This window comes from Equus caballus, chromosome 1, assembly GCF_041296265.1.
Source record: "Equus caballus isolate H_3958 breed thoroughbred chromosome 1, TB-T2T, whole genome shotgun sequence".
Taxonomy (NCBI): domain Eukaryota; kingdom Metazoa; phylum Chordata; class Mammalia; order Perissodactyla; family Equidae; genus Equus; species Equus caballus.
Window position 1 is genome coordinate 171,752,294 of NC_091684.1, and position 27,920 is coordinate 171,780,213.

General features: G+C 37.6%; 1 gene segment (V, D, J or C); it reads left to right on the plus strand.

The window, feature by feature from the left end:
- The first annotated feature begins 21,312 nt into the window (after positions 1-21,312).
- LOC100072792 (T cell receptor alpha variable 9-2-like) lies at positions 21,313-23,590 on the plus strand. The segment is given in 2 exon segments: positions 21,313-21,577; positions 21,698-23,590. Coding segments are annotated over 2 exon segments (447 nt in total).
- Positions 23,591-27,920: the final 4,330 nt, after the last annotated feature.

Here is a 27,920-nt window from a genome sequence, read left to right on the forward strand (position 1 = left end):
GCATCATTTCATGTTTTGGTTTGAGAGTGCCCAGCTCGTGAACTGTCTTTTTGGTGTGCATGCAATAGATTTTACTAATTTCTCCTTTGGTGATTCATTGGTTTTACTTGGGCTATTTCTGAACTTTTGACACCAGCATTTGGTGTTATTAGTGTTTTGGATTTTGGTCATTCTCATAGGCATCTAGTGGTAGCTCATTTTTAGAATTTAATTTTATCATGTGTAAAGAACAGTTAGCACAAGATATACCCTCTTAAAATTTTAATTCTACAATATATTATTGCTGGCTATAGGTACAATGTTTTACAGCAAATCTCTAGAGCTTTCATTTTGCTTTAATGAGACTTAATGCCCACTGTTAGTAACACCCATTATCCCCTCTCCTGCTCAATGTAACCTCCATTCAGCTCTTTGATTCTACGAACTTGACTATTTTAGACACCTCATTTAAATGGAATCATACAGTATTTGTCTTTCTGTGACTGGCTTATTTAAGTTAGCATAATGTCCTCAAAGTTCGTCCATGTTGTCGCATATTGCAGAATTTCCTTTTTTTGTTTTTTCAGGCTGAATAGTACTCCTACACACCACATTTTCTTTATCTATTCATCAGTTCTTGGACAGTTAAGCTGTCTCTACATCTTGCCTAATGTGAACAGTGCTGCAATAAACATAGGAGTGTTAATATCTCTTAGAGATACTGATTTCAGTTGTTTGGATAAATACCCAGAAGTGGGATTACTGGATTACATGGTAGTTCTATTTTTAATTTTGTGAAGAACTTCTATACTGTTTTCCATAGAGGCTACATAATTTTGAACTCCCATCAAAGTATGCCAGACTTCCAATCTCTCCACATCCTTGACAACACTTTTTTAACATATTTATTGGCCATTTGTATGCCTTCTTTCGAGAAAGTCTATTCTAGTCTTTAGTCTATTTTTTATTGGTTTATTATTATTTTTTTACCATTAAGTTGTAGGAGTTCCTTATATATTTTGGATATGAACCCCTTATTATTATGTGTTTTGTAATATTTTCTCCCATTCCTTAGGTTGACTTATGCTATTGGTGGTTTCCTTTGCTGTGCAGAAGCTGTTTAGCTGGATGTGGTCCCACATGTGAACTTTTGCTTTTGTCCCCATGCTTTTGGTGTCATGTCTGTGATTGTTACCAGAATCAACATCATGAAACTTTTCTTCTATGTTTTCTTTTCAAAAACCAACTCTTAGTTTTGTTGATTTTTTTCTATTATTTTGCTATTTTCTGCTCTTGTCTTGTTATTTCCTTCTTTCTTTATACTTTGGGCTTACTTTGTTCTACGTCTAGTTTCTTGAGGTGTAAATTGGGTTGCTTTTTGGAGATCTCTTGTTAGGATAAGTTGATCTACATACACAATTCCCAGGGGAATATTTAAGACAAAAGACCACTTTTATCTAGGAAGCAAGGCATTAAAACATGGATATAAAAGATTGATTGTTGAAATGCTTAAGATATTTTATATGTAGAGGTATGATTCCAAATTGCTTTTTGTGACGTATTTCATTTAATAAGATTTTAAAATTGATGCTCCTAGTAAATATATGTGAAGTTCATAAACAAGACAGTTGAAGCCTCGCTTGATTCAACTTTCTGCTGATTTCTTGTGCACAGAATGATCATGATGATGAAGTTTTTCACACCTTCTCTTAAAGTGTTTTTAGAGCAATTAGATGTGCATTTATAAATAGTTCATAAAACATTCCAGATTGTGAAAGAATTTCTTCTTGGTGTTTTTTGTGTGTTTGTTTGCTTTTGAGGAAGATTAGCCCTGAGCTAACATCTGCCACCAATCCTCCTTTTTTTGCTGAGGAAGACTGGACCTGAGCTAACATCCGTGCCTATCTTCCTCTACTTTATATGTGGGACACCTGCTACAGCATGGCGTGCCAAGCGGTGTGTAGGTTGGAACCCGCAATCCAAACTGGCAAATCCAGGACTGCCAAAGCGGAACGTGTGAACTCAACCGCTGTGCTACCAGGCTGGCCCCTTTTCTTGATGTTTTATCTCTGCCAATTTTCCCTTTTTTCTTGTTCTCTTTTCTATCTGAATATTAATTTTTTAAATCTTTGTCTTTTTTCTTAGATCTCACTTTTCCAGGAGTTAACCTAGCTCACTAACTTGGGGTTCTCTTGTACTCTTCTTTGACTTCCCCTTCAGAAAAATGAACATTTCTTGATGACATCTGTTTGATCAAGTGTGTAGTGGGTTTAGTGAGTGAGGGAGGGGGCTTCAGTTTTCGCACAAAGGGGCAGCAGGAAGAATCCCATCCTATGCGCTCAGCTGTCTTGGTTGTTTTCCTTTCAGGCTCGTCTCTTTGATATTTGAACTAATATTTGAACTAATTTCTAATATTTTTGTTTTGCTCCACATGCTCCTGTTTTTTCTTTTCTTTTCTAGTCTGTCTTCTGTTGCACTGATAAAATTTTCTTTTTCTTCTCTGCTGATTTAAAAAACGTGGTGTCTTTCTGTTCTTATGATAAGCATCCTTAAATTTGATATGTGTGTAGTTTTTTCTATGCCCAATGTTATTCTCTAACATTTCCCCTTGCATATACTACTCCTTCTCCTTGGTGTAATTTTTCTCTTGATGATTCATTATCTTTAGGATTACCTCAGTGGCTGATTGGAGCAGACTACATCCCAGTTATATATCAAGACACTAATTTCAGAGAGTTTATCCAGTGAGCTGATATACTACAGTTCCAGTGCATGTTAAAAGACGTAATGAAAAAGAAAACCATTTAACACAATAATCAGAACATGAATTCACTCCATTCTTCCTCAGACACTTTGTCCCTGATCTTACCTCTGCCTTGAGTAATTTTTATCTGCTAACCACGTGGCTCCTTCCTTCATTCCTTTCTAGTCTCTGCCCCTAGAGAAACATGTGTACATGTGAATAAAGGGGAATGCTCATAAATGTTTATGGCAGTACCATATTTCATAGATAAAAAATCAACATCTTGATTGTTGAAGGGAAACAGGTTTTGCTACTCCAAAATATGCCCCTGGCCTAAGGATTATTTAGAACTAATGGCAACCAAAACTCAGCAGATTGAGAAAAAGCTCTTTACCCCCCTCAATTGCCTAAATTTACGTTAGAAAGAGGGTGTATGCCAGGAAGAGAGCTGTTACCATAGGTACCTTTTTACTGAAGAAGCTTATCTGCATACAGGGCAATCTTTCTTTTCCAAACATCTCTGCCTTCCTGTGAACAGTCTTTCTCCCCTTTGTATTTGCAGACCTCTACCCCTTTCCAAGCTCAGGATGGTATATAAACCTCAATTATCTGGCTGTCCTTTTATATCTTTATGAGGTTCCCAAAAGCACATAAATTTTTTTTTCCTGTTACTCTGTCTTATATCAGCTTAATTATTAGACCAGTCAAAGAATCTAGACTGGAAGAAGGGAAGTTTTCTGCCCCTACACTGTTCATCAAGAGAGAAAGGGATGCATAAATGGTAGTATATCTATAACGTGGAATATAATGGAGCAGAAGGATGTATGTATGTTAATATAATAAGACCTACAAGATTTATTATTACAGAAAGCTATGCCCAAAATGTATATTTGTATTATAATAAAGTATAAGTGAAATACTATATATTTTCTGTTGATTCAAATCTATAATAAAATGCCTAGAAACATCAACTCCAAACTGATCAAGATGGAGAAAGTATTAGGGTAATAAGTGAGGAAAGGGTCAGAATTGGGAATAGTGGTCAAAGAATTTTAGTCTATGTGTAATGTTTTACTACTTTTAATAAGTCATATATTCATGAATTTCTCCTATTGTTAAAATTAATAAAAATTCATAAAATCCATCATAGGTTTATCCATATTCTCTCTATTGTTTGATGCCAGGTAGGCGAGCCAAAGAGTCGAATGAAAGATTTCCTGGACTCTCAAGGCCTGGCAGTAGTGCTCTTTTATTTAGAGAATGGTGTGGAATAGCATGGGGACAGGACCCATGGGCAGGAGGAGCTGCTGTGGGGGGACAAGACCCATGGGCAGGAGGAGCTGCTGCTGCTGCCGCAAACATGGGTTGAGAGTAGGGCTAAATTTAAGGGATAGGTATGTGAGTTATCTTTTTACAAGACAAAGGAAACAATACATAAAAAAGTTGTTAAAATGGTATTGGTGCAGGTGGGGTCTGGTTATTGGGTGGTCTTATAACTTTTAGATAAGAATCAAACTAGATTGAGTAAATGGCTGAAGCCACCACCTTAAATATTACTTTTAGCTAAAGCCAAATGAGGTTGTTGTTGATGGTGGGGGGGAGGGGGTCATTTACATGAGGTTACCAGACAGTAAACAACTTAAGTCCTTGACTTCCCCATTAAGAGTTTCTAGAGATGAGGTCATCCCGGCTTCCTCCTGTGCAGAGAGGGAGACACCCTACAGATGGAGACTTCCGTCACAAATGCAAATGTTTCTCATCAAAGGGCAAGCAAATTCCACTCCTCAGAGCCTCCTTCTCATCTGCAGTTTTTAACAATAACCAGCCTAAAATAATCCTCATCATTGTTATCAGCTGAAAAAGAGGAAAAGAGAAGATGAGCAGCTTTTCATAAGGTTTTCTTCAACCTCTCCAAGTGTCTTTCTCCCTTCTTTGGGACCATACAGCTTTTAGTTCTCACTCCTCTTAGAGTCCGACTCTCTGACTCTATTACCTTTATGTATATTTTTGTCTTCTTCAGTAGACTGTAAACTAGTATATTATCCTCTTTTATATATTCTTAAGACCTAAGAAATTACCCCATTTACAGTATACTTCCATAAGTGTTTGTGGATTTATTTCTAATAAGATAAAGAAATCAAATAAATAGCACAAGATGAAATTTACCAAATTATTTTAAGATATTAATTTCCATGAAATGACTTTTTAAAAGTAGGATTTGGTTGAATTCCCATTCAATCTAGGCAGTTACTTTGTTTTCTGACAATCTGCATTTCCTTCCTCAGGAGACATAGAGTGAATGTTGCTGGTGTTGTGTGACTGCTGAGTTAGTTGGTCTGAAGTGGTCTTTGTTGAAGTTTTCAGTCCAGTAGTTGGCACTCTAAGCTATACCAAAAATGAAGACTTTTCCTGATGGTTCCAGAAGGTTAAACAGCTAAGAGAGGAGATCAGAGAGCATGTGAACCAGTCAAATTATAGACAACAAAGGTGAGGGGGAAAGGGACGCAGTGTTTGTGTAAAGTTTGTCTCAGGTTTCCAGTTTTGCCATTCTATATAAACCTCGGAAACCTGGATCCCATATCTGTATAAGTCCTTTGTAAGGAAGATTCTCTGAGCAGAGGTGTGGGAATAGGAATACTATTTGGCATCATGAGCATGGAAGCTCAAACAAAAAACGTCTCCATTACATGTTTCTAATTTTTAATTGTTATGATTAAAATTCCCCAAACCACTGACCTAGACATTATTCCAATACTTCAGATATCTTATCTTTTCATATATCTCCCCTGAGAGTAGAAGGAACAGAATAAAGGGAAAAGAAGAAGAAAAGAGGAAAAAATAAGGGACTAAAATAGATGGAATGAGAGAAGATGATGCGGGGTCGGCGAGCCGAAGAGTCGAAAGAAAGATTTCTTGGACTCTCAAGGTCTGGCAGTAGTGCTCTTTTATTTAGAGAATAGTGTGGAATAGCATGGGGACAGGACCCATGGGCAGTAAAGAGCTGCAAACATGGGTTGAGGGTAGGGCTAAATTTAAGGCATAGGTATGTGAGTTATCTCTTTACAAGATAAAGGAAAGAATATGTAAAAAAGTTGTTAAAATGGTATGTATCGGTCCTATAACTTTTAGATAAGGATCAAACTGGATTAAGTAAATGGCTGAAGTCACCACCTTAAACATTATTTTTAGCTAAAGACAAAGGAGGATGTTCCCGGTGGAGTGGGAGTCCATCATGGGAGATTACCACACAGGTACAGTAAACAAGATGCAGATTTAAGTCCTTACCTTCTGCACTGATTAAGAGTTTCTAGAGATAAAGTCATCCCCCCTTCTTCCTGGTACAGAGTGGGAGATATCTTTACACATGGAGATTTCCTTTACAATGTAAATGTCTCTTAACAAAGGGTAAGTAAATTCTACTCCTCAGAGCCTGCTTCCCGTCCCGTAGTTTTAAAAAGTAACCAGTCTAAAATAATCCTCATCATAAAACAATACTTAATTTGATCAGTAAAGTGTGGTCAGATCAAAATCAGCTGTGTGGATCAGCAAGCAGGGTGTCCAAGAGTTGGACAGAAGGAGATAGGTGGAAATTAAGTCAGAGTGGGCATTATACACATATCCTTTTTTTCACCAACCAAATTATTGTTGGCATTATTTTCTATGCAGATAGTGATTGTATGTCTTGGTTTCTAGAACTCTCCAGGTTTCAAGAAATTGTATTTACTTCGGCAATACGCAATGCATGGAATCGGATGGTTTTCCTTTATGAGAATTTTCACATAACTGTTCACAAATTCTGTCAGACTATGCAATTTGGGAGATGTGGTCACTCTTCCCTATGATTCTCCAAGTTTCTACGTAGCCCTTGAGATGGTGATTCTTCTAGAAATATCATCCACCCTTCCTCTTACACTATTCCAAAAACTTCTCTTACATAAAGTGTTTTAAGGAAAAACCCCTTATATCCTCATATGTTGGAAATATTGCCCCTACCTCCCTGCACTGTTCAAACCACAATTTTGCAGAGATCGCTGTGCAGTCTCACCAGGACACTGTGGGTGGAGTTTCCTGTTAAGCGAATGACGGAGCTCAGATGTGACTGGTGCTCAGTGAGTCTGGTGGAACATACTGACTGACGGAACATTATTTTCCTGGACCCAAGACTTGACACCCGCCAGGGGAAGGGTGAAGACAATTAGCAACTGGGCAAGGAGTCATGAGGAGACACAGGGGAACTCTGCTGGGGCTTCTGTGGGTCCAAGTTTGCTGTGAGTTGAGGCCGTCCCAGTGGGGGGACTGGGGAGTGTTCCACAGCTGACAATGGGAAGAGGGATAAAAGAGCTGACACAGAGCTCCTAGATGATCTCACATCCTCATGGGTGTTTCTTGGGGTATTTAACAGGCTTATAAGCTACATCAGTCACTCCCCAACAACATAATTTGTGTTTGTTTTTCTCTTTCCAAGCAGGGGTGCGAGGGGTGAAGGTGGAGCAGAGTCCTTCAGCCCTGAGCCTCCAGGAGGGAGCCAGCTCTACTCTGAGATGTAATTTTTCCATCACAGTGAATAGTGTGCAATGGTTCAGGCAGAATCCTGAGGGCGGCCTCATCAATCTGTTTTTCACAGCTTCAGTGCTGAAGCAGAGTGGAAAATTAAACTCCACAATGAATTCTAAGGAACTGTATAGTACCCTACATATCACAGCCTCGCAAGTAGAAGACTCAGCCACCTACCTCTGTGCAGTGGAGGCACAGTGCTCTCAGGTGATCTGCAGCCTGTACCTAAACCGCAGCTGGGCCTGCAGCCCCACCCCTTCCATGGGGTGGGGATGTTGCCCCCACAGTAGCCTTTACACATCTTTGAGTTTTCAGATTCATCTTCTAGCACTTTTTGGCCTCCTAAAATTAGACCCTTCAGTACTGTCATTTCATTTTTTAAAAAATTTTTGTCTTTTTTTTCTTTTAGGAAGATTAGCCCTGAGCTAACTGCTGCCAATCCTCCTCTTTTTGCTGAGGAAGACTGGTCCTAGCTAACATCCGTGCCCATCTTCCACTACTTTATATGTGGGATGCCTGCCACAGCATGGTGTGCCAAGCGGTGCCATGTCAGCACCCAGGATCTGAACCAGCGAACCCCAGGCTGCCGAAGCGGAATGTGCACACTTAACCGCTGCGCCACTGGGCCAGCCCCACATTTTAAAAAAAATTTTTATTTGTTTGAGGAAGATTAGTCCTGAGGTAACATCTGCCCTCAATCCTCCTCTTCTTTTGCTGAGGATATTGACCCTGAGCTAACATTCTGTTCCCATCTTCCTCTACTTTATATGTGGGATGCCTGCCAGAGCATGGCTTGATGAGCAGTGCCAGGTCTGCACCAGGGATCTGACCCAGCAAACTCCAGGCAGCCAAAGCGGAGTGGGAGACCTTAACCGCTGCAGCACTGGGCCAGCCCCTCATTTTATTTGTTTTTTGTTGTTATGGTTGCTCTTTTTATTCCCAGAAACCCTTTTGCAGGTAAAAAGCTCTAATATGGACCAACTGAAGCAACTGATAAAGATGCTAATATCCAATACCCTGGCCAAACAGATCTCTGGCCATGATGGTCAACGAATAGAAAGAGATGATTTAGTTTTTTTTTTTTTTTTTATAAATTGGCACCTGAGCTAACATCTGTTGTCAATCTTTTTTTCTTCTTCTTCTTCTCTCCAAAGTCCCCCTGTACATAGTTGTATGTGCTAGCTGTAGGTCTTTCTGGTTCTGCTATGTGGGATACCACCTCAGCATGGCTTGATGATCAGTGGCATGTCCATGCCCAGGATCCGAACCAGTGAAACCATGGGCTGCCGAGCGGAGTGCACAAACTCAGCCATGGGCCAGGCCAAGATGACTTAGTTTTTCAGTTAAGTGCAGATGACCGTACTGTCAAGGAAAGGGAAAGAAAGTGTGCGTTTAATTAGAGATTGGATTCAACTTTTTCTCTTCTGGAAATAACAAATATAATAAAAATAATTTTTTGAGTCAAGAACTCTATCTGGCTTATTACATATATTATCTATTTGAATAGTGACTATATTCTGTAAATAAGTACTTTCCCCCCATTTTATGCATAAGTAAAGTGAGGATTGTAGAGCATAAGTGACTAGGTTAAACTCACATTATTAGTAAATCGTGGAAGCTGGGGTGACATGAGAGCTTATACTCTGAGCTACCTGATATAGAAGACTCTTCAGAACCACAAAAACAAAATGATTTTTATTGATCAATTTGTACAATATGTTTATATACATCACTGACAAAAATATCCACTTAGGTCATTTTTAAATAGCACTTTGTATGAAAGAGTTCATGGAAATTTTCCTTCTGTTCCATTAAAATCCATTGCATTTTGAATAAATCTATTACTCCCAATTTGGTAACGTCATTCACAGTTTGGAAAAAGGAATGGAAAGCTTCCAGGACCACCCTAATAAAAACACTTATCTGTTGAAGCCAGAGACAAAGACTTCTGACAATGAAATCCAAAGTTTAAACTTGCATGTGGAAATAGTACAATGCAAATAGAATTCCAACCTGCAGTGTCTTTTATGTTAACAAAAAGGCATTGGTAAGAAGGAGTGGGACCCTGAAAATTAAGATGAAGATGACTGGGTAGACTCCAGTGAAGCTGGGAGCAGGGCCAGCTTCCTGGGCGTGTGACCTGTGCAGTTGCCGGAGGAACCCTGCCCTTGGTTTAATGCTTTGCTATTGCAGTCCTGAAATTCTTAATAATTTTATCTTTGTACTTGTGTTTTGTAAGTGAAATCCCATAAGAGGATGGACCATGTGTGTGAGCCAAGGAGCTACATGGGGTAGCAGCACACAGGACAGGAACACAGGCAGGGTAGGTTCCTGGTCACAGCAGGCAGTGTGTGAGCTGAGTGGTTGGCAGGGCTACCTGCCATGCCTGTACATGCTGTGGACTATCTGGAACTCTGATATGCAACAAAAGGTAAACTTTGTCAGTAAATTATTGCAAAATGAAAGTATATACATGAACATTTCAATAAAGCAGTTGGCAGCTTTGACACTGAACACAAACACAGGTTCATTTACTTGATATGCAGCAAAAGTCAATAACCGAAACATCAGGCTTGAAGAAAGAGGATTGTTATCAAAAGACAGCCAGATGAGGAGAAGGGAGTTTAAACTCAAATCCACCTCCTCGAAGGGAAAATGGTAGAGGTTTTTATCTGGGGTTTTTGAGTAAAGGAGGGAGAGCATGGGCCTTGCTGGCTGGCACCTTCCACCAGCCTGTGTTTGGCCTTATGAAATTGAATCTCCTTTCCTGTCCACCATCTGGACCTTGACTTCCTGGAAAAAACAACTCATTCATTACAGAAAGATGCAGTTAGTTTTAATAGCTGAGTATGTGCATGTACAGCTCTAGTTAGAGAAACTTTCTCACATTTTCTCTCTCTCTCTCTCTTTTTTTTTTTTGCTCTAGCCCAGGGACAATTTAACTCACTCATTCTTGGTTTCAGTTTCTTGCACAACTAAATATACTCTTATCATACAATCCAGCAGTGGTGTTCCTGAGTATTTACCCAAAGGAGGTGAAAACTTATGTCTATACAAAAACCTGCACACGGATGTCTATGGAAGCTTTATTTATAATTTCCAAAACTTAGAAGCAGCCAAGAGGTCCTTCAATAAATGAATGAGTAAATAAATGGTGGTACATCCACACAATTAGAATTATTCGACACTAAAAAGAAAGGAGCTATCAAGCCGTGAAAAGTTATAGGAACCTTAAATGCCTATTACTCAGTGGAGGAAGCCAATCTGAAAAGGCTATATGCTGTGTGATTCCAACTCCATGACATTCTGGAAAAGGCAAAACAGAGACAGTAACCCTAACCCTAACTCTAACGTTGTGACTTTGATAATAACTCAAGCAATATTCTATGGAAAAATCACGGAGCTGGGAATTTAGTTCAGAGGATGGTTATATCTGTGCTATAGTTAATATATGGAATATTGTTCTTCAGATGAATTGTCTCATTCAGACCATTACCTTCAGTTCCAGACGCCATACCCCAAAGGGGCAAATATTGATGTAAAATATGTCTCCACGAAGAGGAGCATTTTTTGCAAAGACATTTGCATAAGGAAGAGTTTGAGAATTCTTAGTCTGTGTAGAATGGATGAGACAATGGAAGATCTTCAGAATCGAGAAGTTTTACAGATGTAAAAACATAGTTTATATATACATATATAGATTTATACATTGAGTTGATATTCTTCACCACAGCTATCTTTAAATCTTTAGGGTGTAAGATGTGGTTGAAGGATTTGATTTATTCTTCGTAATTCCAGAGGACAAGTGAGTATAAATCACTGGAAAGGGGCTTCCACTTCTGGAAATGAGGCAGTCTTGGTTTCCCAGGGACCGTTTCTCAGGATCAGTTCTTTAGGGTCAGTTACCATCTGTACTATCCCTCTAGCAGACAGAGGCAATATGTAGGCTTCCCTAGATTTACTCTCCCAGAGGTAATCAGAAAATTCCATGAAATTAAAGTTGATGAGAAAAAGTTGTTGGCAGAGAGAGATAATTCTGGAAACTCACAGGACTGGAGGACTTTATCAAAGTCTTGGGGAAAGAACATTGTAGTGGAGTTTGGGAGAAAAATGACAGTGTCTTGAGCCAGCAATGAGCAGCAATGGCCAGGGCAACAGGAATCCACGGGAGGAGAGTTGACTGATAGTTTAGAGGAAATTCCACATAAGGATATGAGTCAGTCGTTGTACTTAGGATATGCCATTCTTTTAAACTGCTGTCCTTTTCTTTCTCAGCTTTATTGAGATATAATTGATGTACAACATTGTGTAAGTTTAAAGTGTACACTGTGATGATTTGATACACATATTTTATTCTATCATAATAAGGTTAGTTACACATCTTTCACCTCATATAATTAACAAGTTTTCTTGTTGTTGTTGTTATTATAGTGAGAACATTTAAGATCTACTCTCTAAGCAACGTTCAAGTAAAAAATACAGTATTGTTGACTATAGTATTATGATACAGTATGGAATCCGAATGACCAATGGCTGGGGAAGTGGGAATGCATGACAGGAGAGTTGGCTAACACTTTAGAAGAAATTCCACCAAGGATATGAGCCTGTAACTGCATTTTAGGACATGCCATCCATTTTGATATAAGAAAATGAAATCCACTCAAGGATAAGCTTACATGTGGTTATATTTTCTGAATCTGCAGCCTGAAATTTTCTCAGAATTTCTACTCTTTCTCTGAATGCTTTGTAGAATATAAGATATATAGCACTGGAATAGATTTCTTAAAGCGTGTCAGATTTCTCATTGCAAATCAACCCAATCTACAGGTCAAACTGTTTCCTATGGTTGAAATATTAATAACTCATGGAAATTAGCCCCCTGTGCTCTCATTATTGAGATCCGATCCATTACTTTTTATCACAGTAGTCTTTACTAAGGGAAGATTCTATATTTTGACTGTTGGTACTGTCAATCCTCTAAAATAGCGAGGTCATAGGCAAGTGAAGCTTAGAGGAACATAATCAGATATGATAGGCATTTGAAATATTGCATGATCTTCTCTCTTAATCTGATTTTTCCTTACATGTTCCCTTTAGAGAGTATTTTTCTTCATAAGAGACAGATGAGGATGGTAGATTTGACTGAAAGGGAAGGTTTTATATTTTCTTTGTTTAAGAGAGTGAATCATTGTGCTTTCCTGATTTCAAACATGTAAACCTAGTCCATCACTGAATAAACACTCAGTAGTGTGCAGAAATATACATCTTGATATTTAAATTCTTAGTGTGCATTTTTTCTCTAATATAAGACCTAATTTCTGCCTTTATGCATCTGAGTCCCTCATAGGCACAGAAATAAGAGAAGACCATTTAAGCATCGAGTTCAGCAGTTACAAATGTGACCATAAGATGGTAGTGCAGCTCTGCTGATGCAGAATATGTGGAGCGTTCATTTTAGTGGATTGTGAATGCATAGGCTTATAGCAGAAGCAGTCTTTCTGTCATTATGAGTAGAGAACGTGAGAAACACTATGATTGTTAAGAAAAGAAGGGATAATTTGATAATACAAGTAGCTCTGCTGGCTGGAGATTGCAAGTGTATAACTGATCCTAATGGGGGGAACAATGAAAACATCCATTCAAGCTTTATTCATGTTCTTGTGGCTGCTACCGAACTGTGAGTTGGGGCTTTTTGGGAAACAGAGTATATTAGTGGATATTCTTTAGAAGCCAAGGAAAAGATTGGCTTTATTTGGGATTCCTCTAGTTACTGTATAAAAGGAAAATTTTTGAGTATATTAACTTGGCAAGCCTTCTCCTTTCTCTGGCTTTTTCTCTCTGCATAGGGGTCAGCCAAGGAGAGAATGTGGAGCAGCATCCTTCTAACCTGAGTGTCCAGGAGGGAAACAGCTATGTTATCATCTGTACTTATTCAGACAGTACCTCAAACTACTTCTCTTGGTATAAGTGAGAACCTGGAAAAAAAGTCCCCAGCCCATTATAATGTTTGTTCCAATGTGGACAAAAAAGAAGACCAGAGACTCACTCTTATTGAGTAAGATGACCAAACATCTCTCCCTGCACATCACAGCTACCCAACCTGGAGACTCAGCTGTCTACTTCCGTGCAGCAAGTACACATTGCACCTGCAACCTGTATGCAAACCTGCGACTGGGGCAGCCCCCTTTCCTTTGGGACAGACTTTCACTTATAGCATTCATTGTATTGTTTGTCTGCAAGCGGAAACTAATGTATAGACATTAAAAGCATACGATAAGAAGATTAGGCCCAAGATGACCCAGGAAGTGTTAGAACATTTTGTTGGATGATTGTTGCTTGATGGATGCTAAAGGGATTCAGTGATGTTTATTTTGAAATGCAGGCTTTAAAGATATCTTTACAGTTGCTATTCCTAACTCCTGGCAAACATATGTCTGTTCTTTTATATTTTTAAGACTGCAATATGAATGGACCATACAATGCATAGCCTTTTGAGAAGTCTGAATAAAAGTGAGAGGAAGCATAGCCACTGGGCACATGCATGATCTCCAACTCTGCCACTACCCTCAGTCTTTTCTACACCTGATAGTTTTAACTTTTAAGTCATTCATAGGAATAACACATCTTTTGAGTGTTTGAATTCCTTTAGATATTTGATTCATAGTTCTACAAAAAACACTATGGCAATTGATAATGGAGAGGTGGAGTTGAGGGTTGGACCAACTCACATAATCAAGTTGAGTTGTGTTCTGTATAAAAGTTTAGTTGTGCAAAGTCTATCTTAAATTTGTATCAATATTTTTATAAAATTTTAAGGTTAATTTTACTGATGAAGATTCATTATATCAGTGCTAATTGCTGTATGGCTATTATTTGGCTTTTCCAGAAATTGACATTGAATGACATATTTGATAATTTAATATTGTTGCGCTAGCAATGGCTTTCTAGAGCTGAATTCACAGATTTGTCTTTTTGTTCTCAAAAAGGACCTTTCATAGGACTTTATTCAGAAAGACATGTTTAGCATGATGATCGGCTCCAGAATTTTTTCCCTAGTTTCTACAGTGTTTTTTATACTATTAAACTTTGTCTTTATGACAAACATTTCTTTGAGTAGCATGAAGACATCAAATAATGTATTTGCTGTCCATTTTTAATAGGGACACATCAGATATCTGAGAAGTTTAAGAAAAGGTTAGATGGTTAAGAAACCTCAGTGTCTCCATAGTATTTGGAAGCTGTGAACTATGTTAAAAACATATTGACTAACACTGAATATGATTTCTTTTTGAAATTGACATACACAAGAAAGATCCACAAGTTCATACACTTGAATTAATTTTTTCTGCTAAAGGGTTGGATTTTATAAAGGAATCTGGAGTAGTTATTACATAACCCAGGCTAGTATTGTCTCTTTTCAATTTTTAAGATAAGATTATTAAAAAACATATTAATGCAGAATTTGATATGAGAGTGTCCAAAAGATCTGTTTGGACATAGACACTTCTTGAAAGACAGGAGTACATCATGAGATTATTTTAATTGAGAAGCATAACAGAGTTGAATAATATGAGGAGAAATTAATGATATTTCCTAGTTAGTCAACCAATTGGTAGAAAACTGTTGGTTGTCTATAGATAGCAGAACAATTGGTACTCTGTGTGGTATCATCAGACTAAATTGTGATCCACTGCAAGATCTGAAGATGCTTGAACCCATTCTGCACCATTTTCTCACCTTCCATTGCTTTATCAGATAATGATCTACTGCCATACATAGGATTTTCACGGCAAATCATTTTGAGTGTGGGTGGCCAGGTCTTTGTTCCTAGTCTGTCTTAATTTGGAAGATCCACTGAAACCTGTCCACCATGGATGACTCTGCTGATATTTGAGATACTGGTGGCTTAGCTTTCAGCATCACAGAAACATGCAATAGAATGACAACTGGCCAATGAGTGGTGTGGTTTCCTTACTGGGAAACCAATCCCAGGCCACAGCGGTGAGAGCAATGACTTTTAACCACTAGATCATCGGGGCTGGCTGATTTATTTCTACTGTTGGTGAAAGAACAGCATACGTAAGTGTGAGGATACATGATTATTATATTTTATGTTGTTTCCACAATCCGTTACATATAATATTTTTAAATAAGTGCCACCAGCCCAGTTCCATTACAGATGCAAACACTGAACGTAGCAGTTGGTCAAATCATCAATATTCCTTTCAATATAAACTTGTATCCATGTTTATTTTCAGATATAATTGTTACGAATTAAGAGTTGGTTAATTCAAAAGGAAGTTTGGGTTGGGTGAGACTCTCATTCAGTGTGTAGAAAAGTTTGTTGTGACCCACACCAACCTGTTATACCCGGAAAGCCCTGTTTCCTGTTCTGGGGCAGCAGCAGCACATAACACAGTAATCCGTCTCTCACTCTGTCAGTCTCGCCTCACAGTGCAGAGCTCTGAAGTTGAAGAACAAGATATTTACCATCTAGTGGAAGAACTCAAACATGTTGTTCTCCAACCTTCTGAAGGTGGTCATGGCTTCAATATGGCTGGGTAAGGATGGCCCCAGAGGGAATGTGCCTCTTCCCTGACTTAAGGACCAAGGGTACAGGTGGTGTCTTGGAGGTACCCTGGGAAGGAGGGGTACAGGGTGTAAAATAGAATATCTTTGTCCCACATCACTTATCCTAAACCTCTGATTCAATTTTTTTTCCTTCAGAATCCAGTATTGCCCAGAAAGTAACTCAAGACCAATCATCAATGTTAGTGCAGGAGAAGGAGGCTGTCACCCTGAACTGCAGATACGACACCAGTTCTAGCAGTTATAGTCTATTCTGGTACAAGCAGTCCAGCAGTGGGGTGATGATGTTACTGATTCGTCAGGACTCTTATAATCAGCAAAATGCCACAGAAGGTCGCTATTCATTGAATTTCCAGAAGGCAAACAAATCCATCCAGCTTGTCATCTCAACTTCACAGCTGGCGGACTCTGCAGTGTATTTCTGTGCACTGATTGAGACCACAGTGAGAGGCATGTTGGAGGGAGGTGTACCAAAACCCCAGGGCTCTGCTTGATACATGCACCTGTTGTAGGGACCAAGGCACAGAATTGCCATCACAGACAGGAAGTGACTAGGGATGTGGCAGCATAGGTGTAGGGTTGGAGAGAAAACATTCACTCTAAGAAAATACCTTTCTAGGTTCATAGACCCTGTCCAGAGTTATCATTCATCAAAATTTCCTTATCTCTGAATCATTGGCTTGAAATTGCTTATTGAAGACAAAGAACAGCCACAAAGACAGTTTGCCATTTGGTGATTAGATTGAGCAAGAGGAATGGACTAGGGAAATTCTGAAACATCTGCCTCAAAAATCAGTAAAAATATGGGTGAATTGTGGATTTTTCAGATCAATTTGTTCTATAAATATTTATTGAGTACATATTATGTTACAGGTCTTGTTTTGAATAAGGAAGGCTGTGAAATCTCTCTGCTGCTTTCCTTCTTTTGTATATTGTGCAGTTTCATATCATTTAATGAATTAGTTTAATTTAGGTATGGGGGCTGAGTTAATGGCATTCTTGTTTACTTTCTAAGTTGCCTACTATGTGACAAACTTTGTGCTAATGCTCATTCCATCTTATTAAAATCCCTAGCATAGAAGAGTTCAATTTCCATAGTGTGGATTTACTTGCCTTCCACCAGTCTTATCCACAAAATGATCAACAATTAGTGGCTCTTAGAAGGACACTGAAGGAGCAGAGTATGAATTATCTTCTTTCTCTGATCTTGCCCTTCCCTTCATCACTCCTCTGAAAGCAGGTTTGCCATCATGAGGCTCATTTTGCGCACCTCCAGGCCCTTCTTGTCCAATCAGTGTTCCATAATCCATAATACTCAGGCTCTCTAATTTTTTCCTTCCACTTCTAACCCATTTTCTCAGTGCCTTAAAATTTGAATGGTAATGGATAGTTGATAAGTGATCTTGTGCTGTAATTTCCTCTTATATTTGCATTTGAAAAGCAGATGTGGAGTAGAAATCTTAAAAGAAGTGTCTTTAATATTTTCATAAAATTTTATTATTTGAACAATTTTTAAGTGTGCAATGCAGTGGCATTAAGTACATTTACCTTGTTCAACCAGCACCAACATCCATCTCTAGAACTCCTTTCATCTTGAAAAACTGAAAATTTGTACTTATTAAACAATAGCTCCCCATCCTCTGTCTCTCCAACCCCTGGCAACTACCATTCTACTTTCCCTTTCTATGAGTTTGACTACTTTAGATACCTTGTATAAGTAGAATCATGCAATACTGGTCATTTCAGGACATTTAGTTTCGCATAATGTCTTCAAGGGTCATCCATGTTGTTGCATGGGTCAGAATTTCTTTCCTTTTTAAGGTTGAGCGATATTCCAGTGTAAGTATCTAGCACATTTTGTTTATCCATTCATCTGTTGATGTACATTTGGATTGCTTCCACCTTTTGGTGGAAACATGGATATAAAAATAACTCAATATTTTGGGTATACAGCAATTTTTTTCAATATCTTTGAAAATATTCTCAGAAGTGGAATTGCTGGATTGTACAGCAGTTCCATTTTTAAATTTTTGGGAACCATTTATACTGGTTAATTTGAACAACTACGCTCTCGACTCCTTTCTCATAAGCAAGATTCAAGGAACAGAGAGAGAGTGATCACTGGCCGTGAGGGAAGTTCCAGTATCCTGGTGGTTCACCAAAGCCTAGAAGAGTTTATCACCCTTGCTACAGTGCATTGCTCAAGTCAGGTGCCTAATAATTGGTCTCAAAGGAATGCTCAAGCCATCACCTCATGGTCTGCTCCTGACTTATAGTTTGTGTATCCTTTATAATGTGTTCTTTCCTGTTTTGGTGAAAGAGCCAAACCTGCAATTATTTAATTACTTTTTATTAGTTCTGTTTTCATAAATAAAGAACCTGTTAACCTACTGCCTTAAAATTTTTCAAAGGTTCAATAAGTAGTAATTTTGCTCCCTTCTAGTCTCTCGCAAATTTTCTTTGAAAATAATCTATAGTGGAAAAACCAGAGAACAGGTTTTCACTAACAGAGAGAGAGCTGTGTTCAAAACTATTAGCTCTGCCATCCACTTTCCAGATACTTGTGAGCTTTGTTTCATTATTTGGAAAATGGGAGAGTGATATCTTCTTTAATATTTTGTTGTGACACTTATCAATAATGTATCCAAAGAGACTGAAAAGTAGCAGATGATCAATTAATGAGAGTAACCTCAGTAGGTACAGGAAAGGCATTTGACAAATCCAGCATCCATTCCTGATTAAAAACTCCCAATGAATTAGAAATTGAAGGGAATTTCTTCAACTTAATAATGGTCCTCTACAAAAAACTTACATCAAATGTCCTACTTTATCGTGAAAGAATGAATGTTCTCCCCTAAGATCAGCTTAAAGGGAAGAATTTTGCCTCTCACCACTTCCATTTAATATTGTACTAGGGGGTTCTAGCCAGTGCAATAAGGCAAGAGAAGGACACAAAGGACATACAGTTTGGAAAGGAAGATGTGAACCTATCTTTATTCACAGACAGCATAACTGTCTGGGTAGAAAATCCAAGGGAATCTATAATAAAAAAAAAGCTAATAGATGAACAAGTAAGTCTAAAAAAGTCAAATATAGATCTAATATATGATTCAGCCATTCTACTCCCAGGTATTGACCCAAGAGAAAGAAACCATATGTCTATAAAATATCTTACATGCAAATGTTCATAGTAGCTTTATTTGTAACAGCCCCAAACTGGGACTGACTGAAATGTCTGTCAACAGGTGAACAGATAAACAAATTGTTTTATATCTACATAATGGAATAATGCTCAGCAACAAAAAGGAATTAACATTGATACTTCTAAGACCACGGGAGAATCACAAAATAATTATGCTGAGTGAAAGAAACCAAAAAAGTACATATGATTCCATTTATATAAAATTATAAAATATGCCAACTAATTTATGGCAGAAATGTTGTCTGGAAATGAGAGTGGGAGGTGACAAGAGGGCTGAGGGAAGGGTTACAAAGAGATGCGGACACTTTCGGGGCGATGCAGACGCTCATTATCCTGATTGTGCTGATGCTTCACAAGTACATACAAACATTAAATCTAATAAAATTGTTTACGTTAAATGGGTGCAGTATATGTTTATGAAAATTATACATCAATAAAGCAATTAAAAATCCAAATTTAACGAATATCTTCCCTCAACGTTGTACAAGTCTTCTTGTGTGACTCAAAATGCAAAATATTTCTCCTCTAGGTTCTAATTGACCTTAAACTATGTTTTTTATATAACTTTCTGCATCCATGTGCTGTACCACTTACTTTCAACTCAGACTCATCCCAACTGATTTTGCATTCTCCTCATAGAACAGGATAGAAGTTTGTATCAACTTTTCCAGAATTCTTCCTAGCGTAGTTTTGTGCCTGGTTCTGACAATGTGACTTGGAAGGTGGAGAAGAAGAGAATGGATACGTGAATCCAAACAGTATCTGGGCCTGAATTTCCTACTTAAGTCTGCATCTGGGAGACTATTTACATGATGACTCGGGACTCATGAAGCCTCTTGGTCTGAATCTGTGGAGAGTGAACTCCAGGAAACAGACTGAGCTAAGCTTCTATCTATGTGTCTGGGGATAAATGTTTACCAGGCCTTACAGAAAGATGTGTCCTTCTCCAGAATCTCATCCTGATAATTCTCAGAGGTTTTCTGTTTTGTTTTATAAAACAAATGGTCATAAAAAGGGAGCTAAAGACGTTCTTGCTTTTGCTGTTTGTACTTCATAGAAAAAGACCAGTTTATTGAAATTTGTGTAGTTGGGGGACATTTCCCCAAGCTGATCCCAGAGCTTTCTCCCTCATCTTTGAGCACCATCTTGGGCTAGGACAGTTATCACAAGTGAAATCTTGTAAACTGGTATCAGGCAGGTTGCAACAAAACTACCCAGGGAGCTTTTAAAAATGGGTCTCAACTCTGGAGAGCCTGATTCATGAAGTTAGTGGTGGGATCCTAGAATCCGTCATTTAAATCACTCACACAATGCTTGCATTATCAGCTGCTGTATGAATATCAACTGCATGTCTTGAACAATTTGAAAACTGAGAAAGAAGAGAGGCCTAACTTTGCTCCAGAGTTTTGATGCAAATCCATATCTTCTGGGTTCCCTATCCTGTGGGGGAAAATTCTTTGATTAAAGTTTGGCACCAAAATTTGGCAGATGGACAGTAATAGAAAGCATCCTTGAGGCTATTCTAATCTCCATTAGAAGTACAGGATTAATATTCATTGCCTAATTCACATAAGTTAACCATCTTATCTTAGAATCAACGAAATAGTGGGAGAATAAGATATTGATCTCAGATCATTGTGTGTGGATTTTTTAACTTCAGTTATGATGTTTCTTCTGTCTAGGAATCAAATTTTTCACTTTTGAATGATTTTGAAATTCAGGAATATTTGACTATTGATAAGATAGCGTGACTTTTTCTCCTAAAAAGCTTCTATGAAAAAGGTGGCATTCCTTACAATTAATATTATTTTAGGACCGAGGAAATATTGTATTTCAAGTAGTAGTGAATCCTCAATCAAGGATTGTTTATTCATTATTTTTGTTTAATTTAACAAATATTTAGTCAGCACATAATAAATGCCAGTCACTGTTCTATATATTGGGGTAGAGTGCTGAGAAACACAAAATCACTCAATAATGCCTTACTTCTTATTACTTCCTCTGTATTCAAGCCCAAACCCTTTTCTGACATTCTAATGAATGATAGGTGGCCCACGATGAATACATGAGAATGTAAGTACTGTATTAAAGTGCTCAAGAAAATTGATGTCTTCTCAGCAATAGAAATACCCTGGGATGCTCTGTTAAAGAACTTCGATGTCAGGTGGTATCTCAAAACAAAATAGACCTGAGAGGTTACAGTAGCTGTTGTTCAGATTTCTAAGCGCCACCTGAAGACTGACATGCACACATAAATAAAGTCAGAGATGAGAACATGTTTCTGACTTTGTGAGGAGTCTAGGAAACATGCATCACATTTCAGTCCCTGTCCACCAGGGGGTGCAACTTCCTAACCCAAACACATTTCCTGAGTGAAATGTAGGCTTTGATTTACCGTTTCACTATGACTTCAACATTTCTTCATGTTAAGAATCGAGAGCAATATTTATATGATAATCCAGCGATGAACTCTTCTCCAGGCTTAATGACTTTGATATTCTTAATGCTTGGTAAGTAAAATATCTCTTAAAATTCGGATTCTTTCTTCTGCTATGTCAGCAAAATCTTTAATCATAATTTTATCCCAGAACTTTATGCCCAAGGTGACACATCTCTTTTGTTTTCCCCAGGACAAACCTATGGAGAGTCAGTGACCCAGATGGAAGGCCAAGTGACCCTCTCAGAAGGGGCTTCCCTGACTCTGAACTGTACTTACTCAACCACCACCAGTGGGTACCCCACTCTTTTCTGGTATGTTCAATATCCTGGAGAAGGTCCACAGCTCCTCCTGAGAGCCGCGAAGGCCAACAAGAAGGAACCCAGCAAAAGTTTTGAAGCCACATACAATACAGAAACCACCTCCCTCCACTTGGAGAAAGCCTCAGTCCAAGAGTCAGACTCAGCTATGTACTACTGTGCTATGAGTGACACAGTGACAGGAACTGCAGGGGGAGCTGAGCACAAACTCTGAACAGCAACAAGGGGCCTGGCTGCTGAGTGTCTCTGACTGTTTGATCACAGTCTATGGTTGTTTGTCCTGCAGTCCCTGCTTGATACAAAATCATACAAACGGCTAGAGCATAAGAACAAGAAGTGAACATTCCCCATACCCAACTCTTCATTAGTGAAATTGAAAACAATGTGACACCAATAGTTCCTCCTTCAGGGCCAAAATAATCTTAAGATAAAACCATAAATCTTAAGATAAAACATAAACAAAGAAGTGGTCTCTTGCTTATCCTTGTAGTCAAAATCCGCCCCAACAAGTTGTTCTAGGCCATTCTGTGGGTATTGCTGTATCTTATTATTCTTTTAGACTTGTGTCTAAATCATGGAGAGTGCCCCATATCTTATTCCAGGCCAGTACAGAGATCTGTTGGCTTTAAAGCAAGATAGTTTTGCAGTGCCAATGGAAGATTAAGCATACATATTCATCCCTGTATCTTCTGAAACCATATTAAAAGGATAGTAAAGAAACTGAACAAGGCATAAACTCACAAAGAGAACAGAAAGGAGATGACAGCAGATGGTGATATCAACCAAATTTTAAAGGGTGAGCAAATATGGAGAAATGAAATCTTGCCTAGCAGACCAAATAAAGAAGAACCTTGGATCCAGTGTGAGAAGCCAGCAACAAGCACCACGATGTGTGCTATCCCCTCATGGAAGGGTTTAGGAATCAGAAGCTCCAATTACTTTTCAATAATTGAGGTAGATGGTGCTGTGCGTGTGTATGCGTTTGTGTATTTTGAAAGAATTTTGGGGAGGAGGGAAATAGGAGGACTGGAAGAGAAAATATATAGTAACAGCTTACCCATGTTCTCTACCAATTTCCACGTAATAAGCAATGATCACTTCCCAACCCCCCCAGAAAACTGGAAGTTAGTCATTGATGAACTGAGGAACAGCACATAAAAAAGTAGAAATAGTTAAAGTAGAAAAATATAATAATTAATTATTCACTTCAGGGAAAATAAAATATTATTCAAGATAGGAACATATTCATAATAGTCTATATGGTTCAACAAAATTTTTTTCTAGATGTTTTGCTAATGTATACCACCAGCAGTGGTGATTGGGCAGAATACCTATTTTCCCCAAACCTTGTGCATTAATAAGGTTTTTGGCTTTTGCTTACCAGTGAAGCTTTCTTTTATTTTTAATAATTCTTTAATTATGAATGAGATGGAGTATCATTTCATACATTTAAAAGCTGTTTACATTTTTCTGTAAATTGTCCATTCATATATCTACCCATTTTCTACTGCATTATTGTCCTTTAAATATAGATTTTAAAGAAGATTCTATATGTTATGAAAATTGTCATATGACTGTCATACATATGTGTCTTTTTAAAAAGCTTATCATTATCCTTTTGACTTTATTTATGGTCTTTTTTTGCCATGCAGAATTTAAACAATTGCAAGCTGCTGCTGCCTCAGTGTTTTGGATCCTGTCACTGCTTTGGAGGAAAATTTTTGAATTTTTTCTGTTACACATACGCTCCATCATGAAGTTTGTAAAAGTCCATTGCAGTAAAGATCATTGCCTCTCTTGAGGGCGTTGTTGAGAATTTATTATATTTCAAACATAGTGCCTCTAATTTAAGTAGAATGGGTATGGGTAGTTCCGTTGTCTGAGATTCTCTCTTTCTCCCTCTCTCTTTTCCTCTCTCCTCTCATCTCTCTTGAGTTTGCTGACTGATTCTGTGTTTCCATCCTTCCCTGAAGTGTCTCTGAGGGATCAACCATTTCTTTGGGCTACATCATCACCATCAACACTTAAAATCATTTTGTTGTGTAACATAACAAATGTTCACAAAGATATATAAAACCTACAAACAAGAATCTATATTATTTAGGTGCATACAAATTTAAGACTATGATTTTTGGGACATGAAATCTCTTTATAGTTTTTTTAAAACTCTATATTAAGTCAGCGTTCTCCAGAGAAACAGAACCAATAGGATCAATAGGGTGTGTGTGTGTGTGTGTATGTGTGTGTGTGTACAGAGAGAGAGACAGAGAGTGGAACAGACTGAGATAGAAATTTTAGGAATTGGCTCATATGAATGCGGACACTGAAAAGTCCAAATTCTGCGGGGCCGGCGGACAGGCTGGAGACCCAGGGAAGAGTTGATGTTGCAGCTTGCATCCCGAGGCGGTCTGGAAGCAGAATTCCTTCTATCTCCAGGACCTCAATATTTTTGTCTTAAAACCTTCAACTGATGGGAAGAAGTGCACTCACATTATGGAGAGTAACCCGCTTTACTCAAAGTTTACTCATTTAAATGTTAATCTCTTCTAAAAACTACCTTCACAGGGACTTCTAAACTAACGCCTAACCAAATATCTGAGTACCATGGCCTAGCCAAGTGGACACAAAATTAACCATCACACTTTCTTTACCTCTAATAATTCTATTCTGAAAGCCCAGCTTGTTTTATATGCATATAATATACTAGCTTTCTTTTGATAAGTGTTTGCATGGTATATCTTTTTCCATTCTTTTGCTTTCCACCTCTCTGTGCATGGTATCTCAAATTTGCAATAAATCCTCATATATCCCCACTCTCAACTGTTCATTGGCTTCCTACTTCACTGAGAAAATAGAAGCAATAAGAAGAGAATTTTCACAAGCTTCTAAACTTGCCACTTATCAGCATCTGTGCTCAAATATTCTATCTTTCCTCTTATTATAGTGTAATTCCATGAGAATGGAGAATTTGCTTATCCTCAACACATATAACCATATCTGGGAAACAATAGGCCTACAAAAAATTGTTGAATTACAAATGAATAATAAAAAATACCACTATGCGTACCAGAACAAAAAATTACCCTTAAGTCATTCAATAAAAATTTACATGCCTATTTCTTTGCAGGCTCTATTATAGAAACTGAGGATATAGTAGAGAATAGAACAGATAAAATTGTCTATCCTAAAGAGCTTATATTTTAGTTGAGGGCTAAATTCAAACTAGTCACTACCACAGGCTCTTTACATGCATCCTCTCTTTTGCTTTTAAATTGTTTCCCACATTTATTGATGGATAATTGACAAATAAAAATTGTCTATATTTAAGGTGTGCAACATGATGTTTTGATATACATATACATTGTGAAAGATTACCACAGTAACACTAATTAACATATCTATCACCTCACATGTCACTTTTTTTTTGTGATGAGAACACGTCATCTATTTTCTCAGCAAATTTCAAGTATACAATACAGTATTACTAACTATAGCCAGCGTGTTGTATGTTGGATCTGCAGAACTTATTCATCCTGCATAAATGAAACTTTGCACCCTTTGACCAACATCTCCCCATTTCCCCACCCCCAAGCCACCTTGCAATCACCTTCCTACTCTCTGCTTCTATGAATTCAGCTTTTTTAGATTCCTCAAATAAGTGATTTCATGCACTATTTGTCTTTCTGTCTACGTCTTATTTCACTTACCATAATGTTTTTCAGGTCCATTCATGTCATCGCAAGTGGCAAGATTGATTTCATCTGTCTATGAACATGTAGGTTGTTTCCATATATTGGCTACTGTGAGTAACACTTCAACAAACACAGGAGTGCAGATATCTCTTCAAGATACTGATTTCATTTCTTTTGGATGTATACTAAAAAACGGGATTGCTGGATCCTATGGTATTTCTATTTTTAATTTTTTGAGGAACTTCCATACTGTTTTCCATAATGGCTGCACCAATTTATGTTCACTCCAATAGTATATAAGGGCTTCCTTTTCTCCACATCCTCGCTAACACTTGTTATCGCTTGCCTTTTGATAACAGCCATTCTAACAGGTGTGAGGTAATATCTCATTGTGGCTTTGATTTACATTTCCCTGATGATTAGTGATGTTGAGCACCTTTTTATATACCTACTGGCCAATAATATGTCTTCTTTGGAGAAATGTCTATTCAAATTCTTTACTCATTTTTAAATTAGGTTGTTTTCTTGCTATTCAGTTGTTTGAGTTTCTTGTATATTTTGGATGTTAGTCCCTTATGAGATATATAGTTTGCAAATATTTTTTATAACTCTGTAGATCTCTTCACTCAGTTGATTGTTTCCCTTGCTGGGCAGAAGCTTTTGAGTTTGATGCAATTCTACATGTTTATTTGTGCTTTTGTTGTCTGTGCCTTTTGGTTGATATCTGAAAAATTATTGCCTAGGCTAATGTCAAGTAGCTTTTTCCTTGTGTTTTTTCTAGTAGTTTCACAATTTTATGTCTTATGTTTGTCTTTAATTCATTTTGAGTTGATTTTAGTATAAGGTATGAGATAAGGTTCCAATTTCATTCTTATGTATGTGGATATCCTGTTTTCCCAGTGCCATTTATTGAAGAGGCTATCTTTTCCCCATTGGAGAATGAGGACTATTCTTTCCCCATTGTATCAAAGATCAATTGACCATAAATGTGTGAATTTCTTTCTGCACTCTCTATTGTGTCACTGGTCCATGTATCTGTTTGTATGTTGGTACCATACTGTTTTAATTACTACAGCTTTGTAGTATATTTTGAGATCAGGATATATGATGCCTCCAACTTTGTTCTTGCTCAAGATTGCTTTGGCTGTTTGTGGTCTTTTTGTGCTTCCATAAAAATTTTAGGATTGTTTTTTCTATTTGTTTCAAAAATGCTATTGGGATTTTGATAAGGATTGCGTTGAATCTGTACATTGCCTTGGGAAGTAGGGAAATTTTAACATTATTAATTCTTCCAATCCAAGAGTACAGGATATTTTTCCATCTGTTTTGTGTCTTCTTCAATTTCTTTCATCAATGTTTTATAGTTTTCAGTGTACAGATCTTTCACATTCTTGGTTAAATTTATCTTAAGTATTTTATTGCTTTTGATGCTGATTTAAATGAGATTGTTTTCTTAATTTTGTTTTCTGATAGTTCATTGTTAGTGTATATGGAAATGCAACTCATTTCTGTATGTTGATTTCGCATCCTGCAAATTTACTGAATACATTCATTAGTTCAAACAGATTTTTTGGTGGAGTCTTTAGGGTTTTCTATATGTAAGATCACGTCTGCAAATACATACAATTTTACTCTTCCTTTCCTATTTGGAGGTCATTTCTTTTGTTTACCTAATTGCCCTGATTAGGATTTCTAGCACTATGTCAAATATAAGTGATGAGAGTGGGCATCCTTATCTTGTTCCTGATCTTAGAGGAAAAGCTTTCAACTTTTCACCTTTCAGTGTGATATCTGTGGGCTTGTCATATATGACCTTTACTATGTTGGAGTACATTCCTTCTATACCTGATTTGTTGATAGTCTCTATCATGAAAAGTTTTATTGTCAATTGCTTTTTCTGCATGAGCATATGATTTTTAACTTTCATTTTGTTAATGCAGTGTATGACATTTACCGATGTGTATTTTGAACCATCTTTGCTTCCAGGGATAAATTCCACTTGAGCGTGGTGTGTGATTCCTTTAACGTGCTTTCGAATTCGGTTTGATCCTTGTTTTGTTGAGGATTTTTGCATCTATGTTCATCAGAGTTATTGGTCTGTAATTTGCTTTTCTTTTGGTGTCTTTGTCTGGCTTTGGTATCAGGATAATGCTGGTCTCTTAAAATGAATTTGGGAATGTTTCTTCCACTTCAATTTCTGGGAAGAGTTTGGAAAGGATTGCTAATTCTTTTTTAAATATTTGGTAGAATCCACCTATGAAGCCGTCTAGACTTGGGTTTTTCTTTTTGGAGGTTTTGATTACTGAATCAATTCCTTGTTATTGGCCTGTTCAGACTTTTTATTTCTTCTTAACTCAGTTTTCGGTAGCTGGTGTGTTTCTAGGAATTTATCTTTTTATTCTAG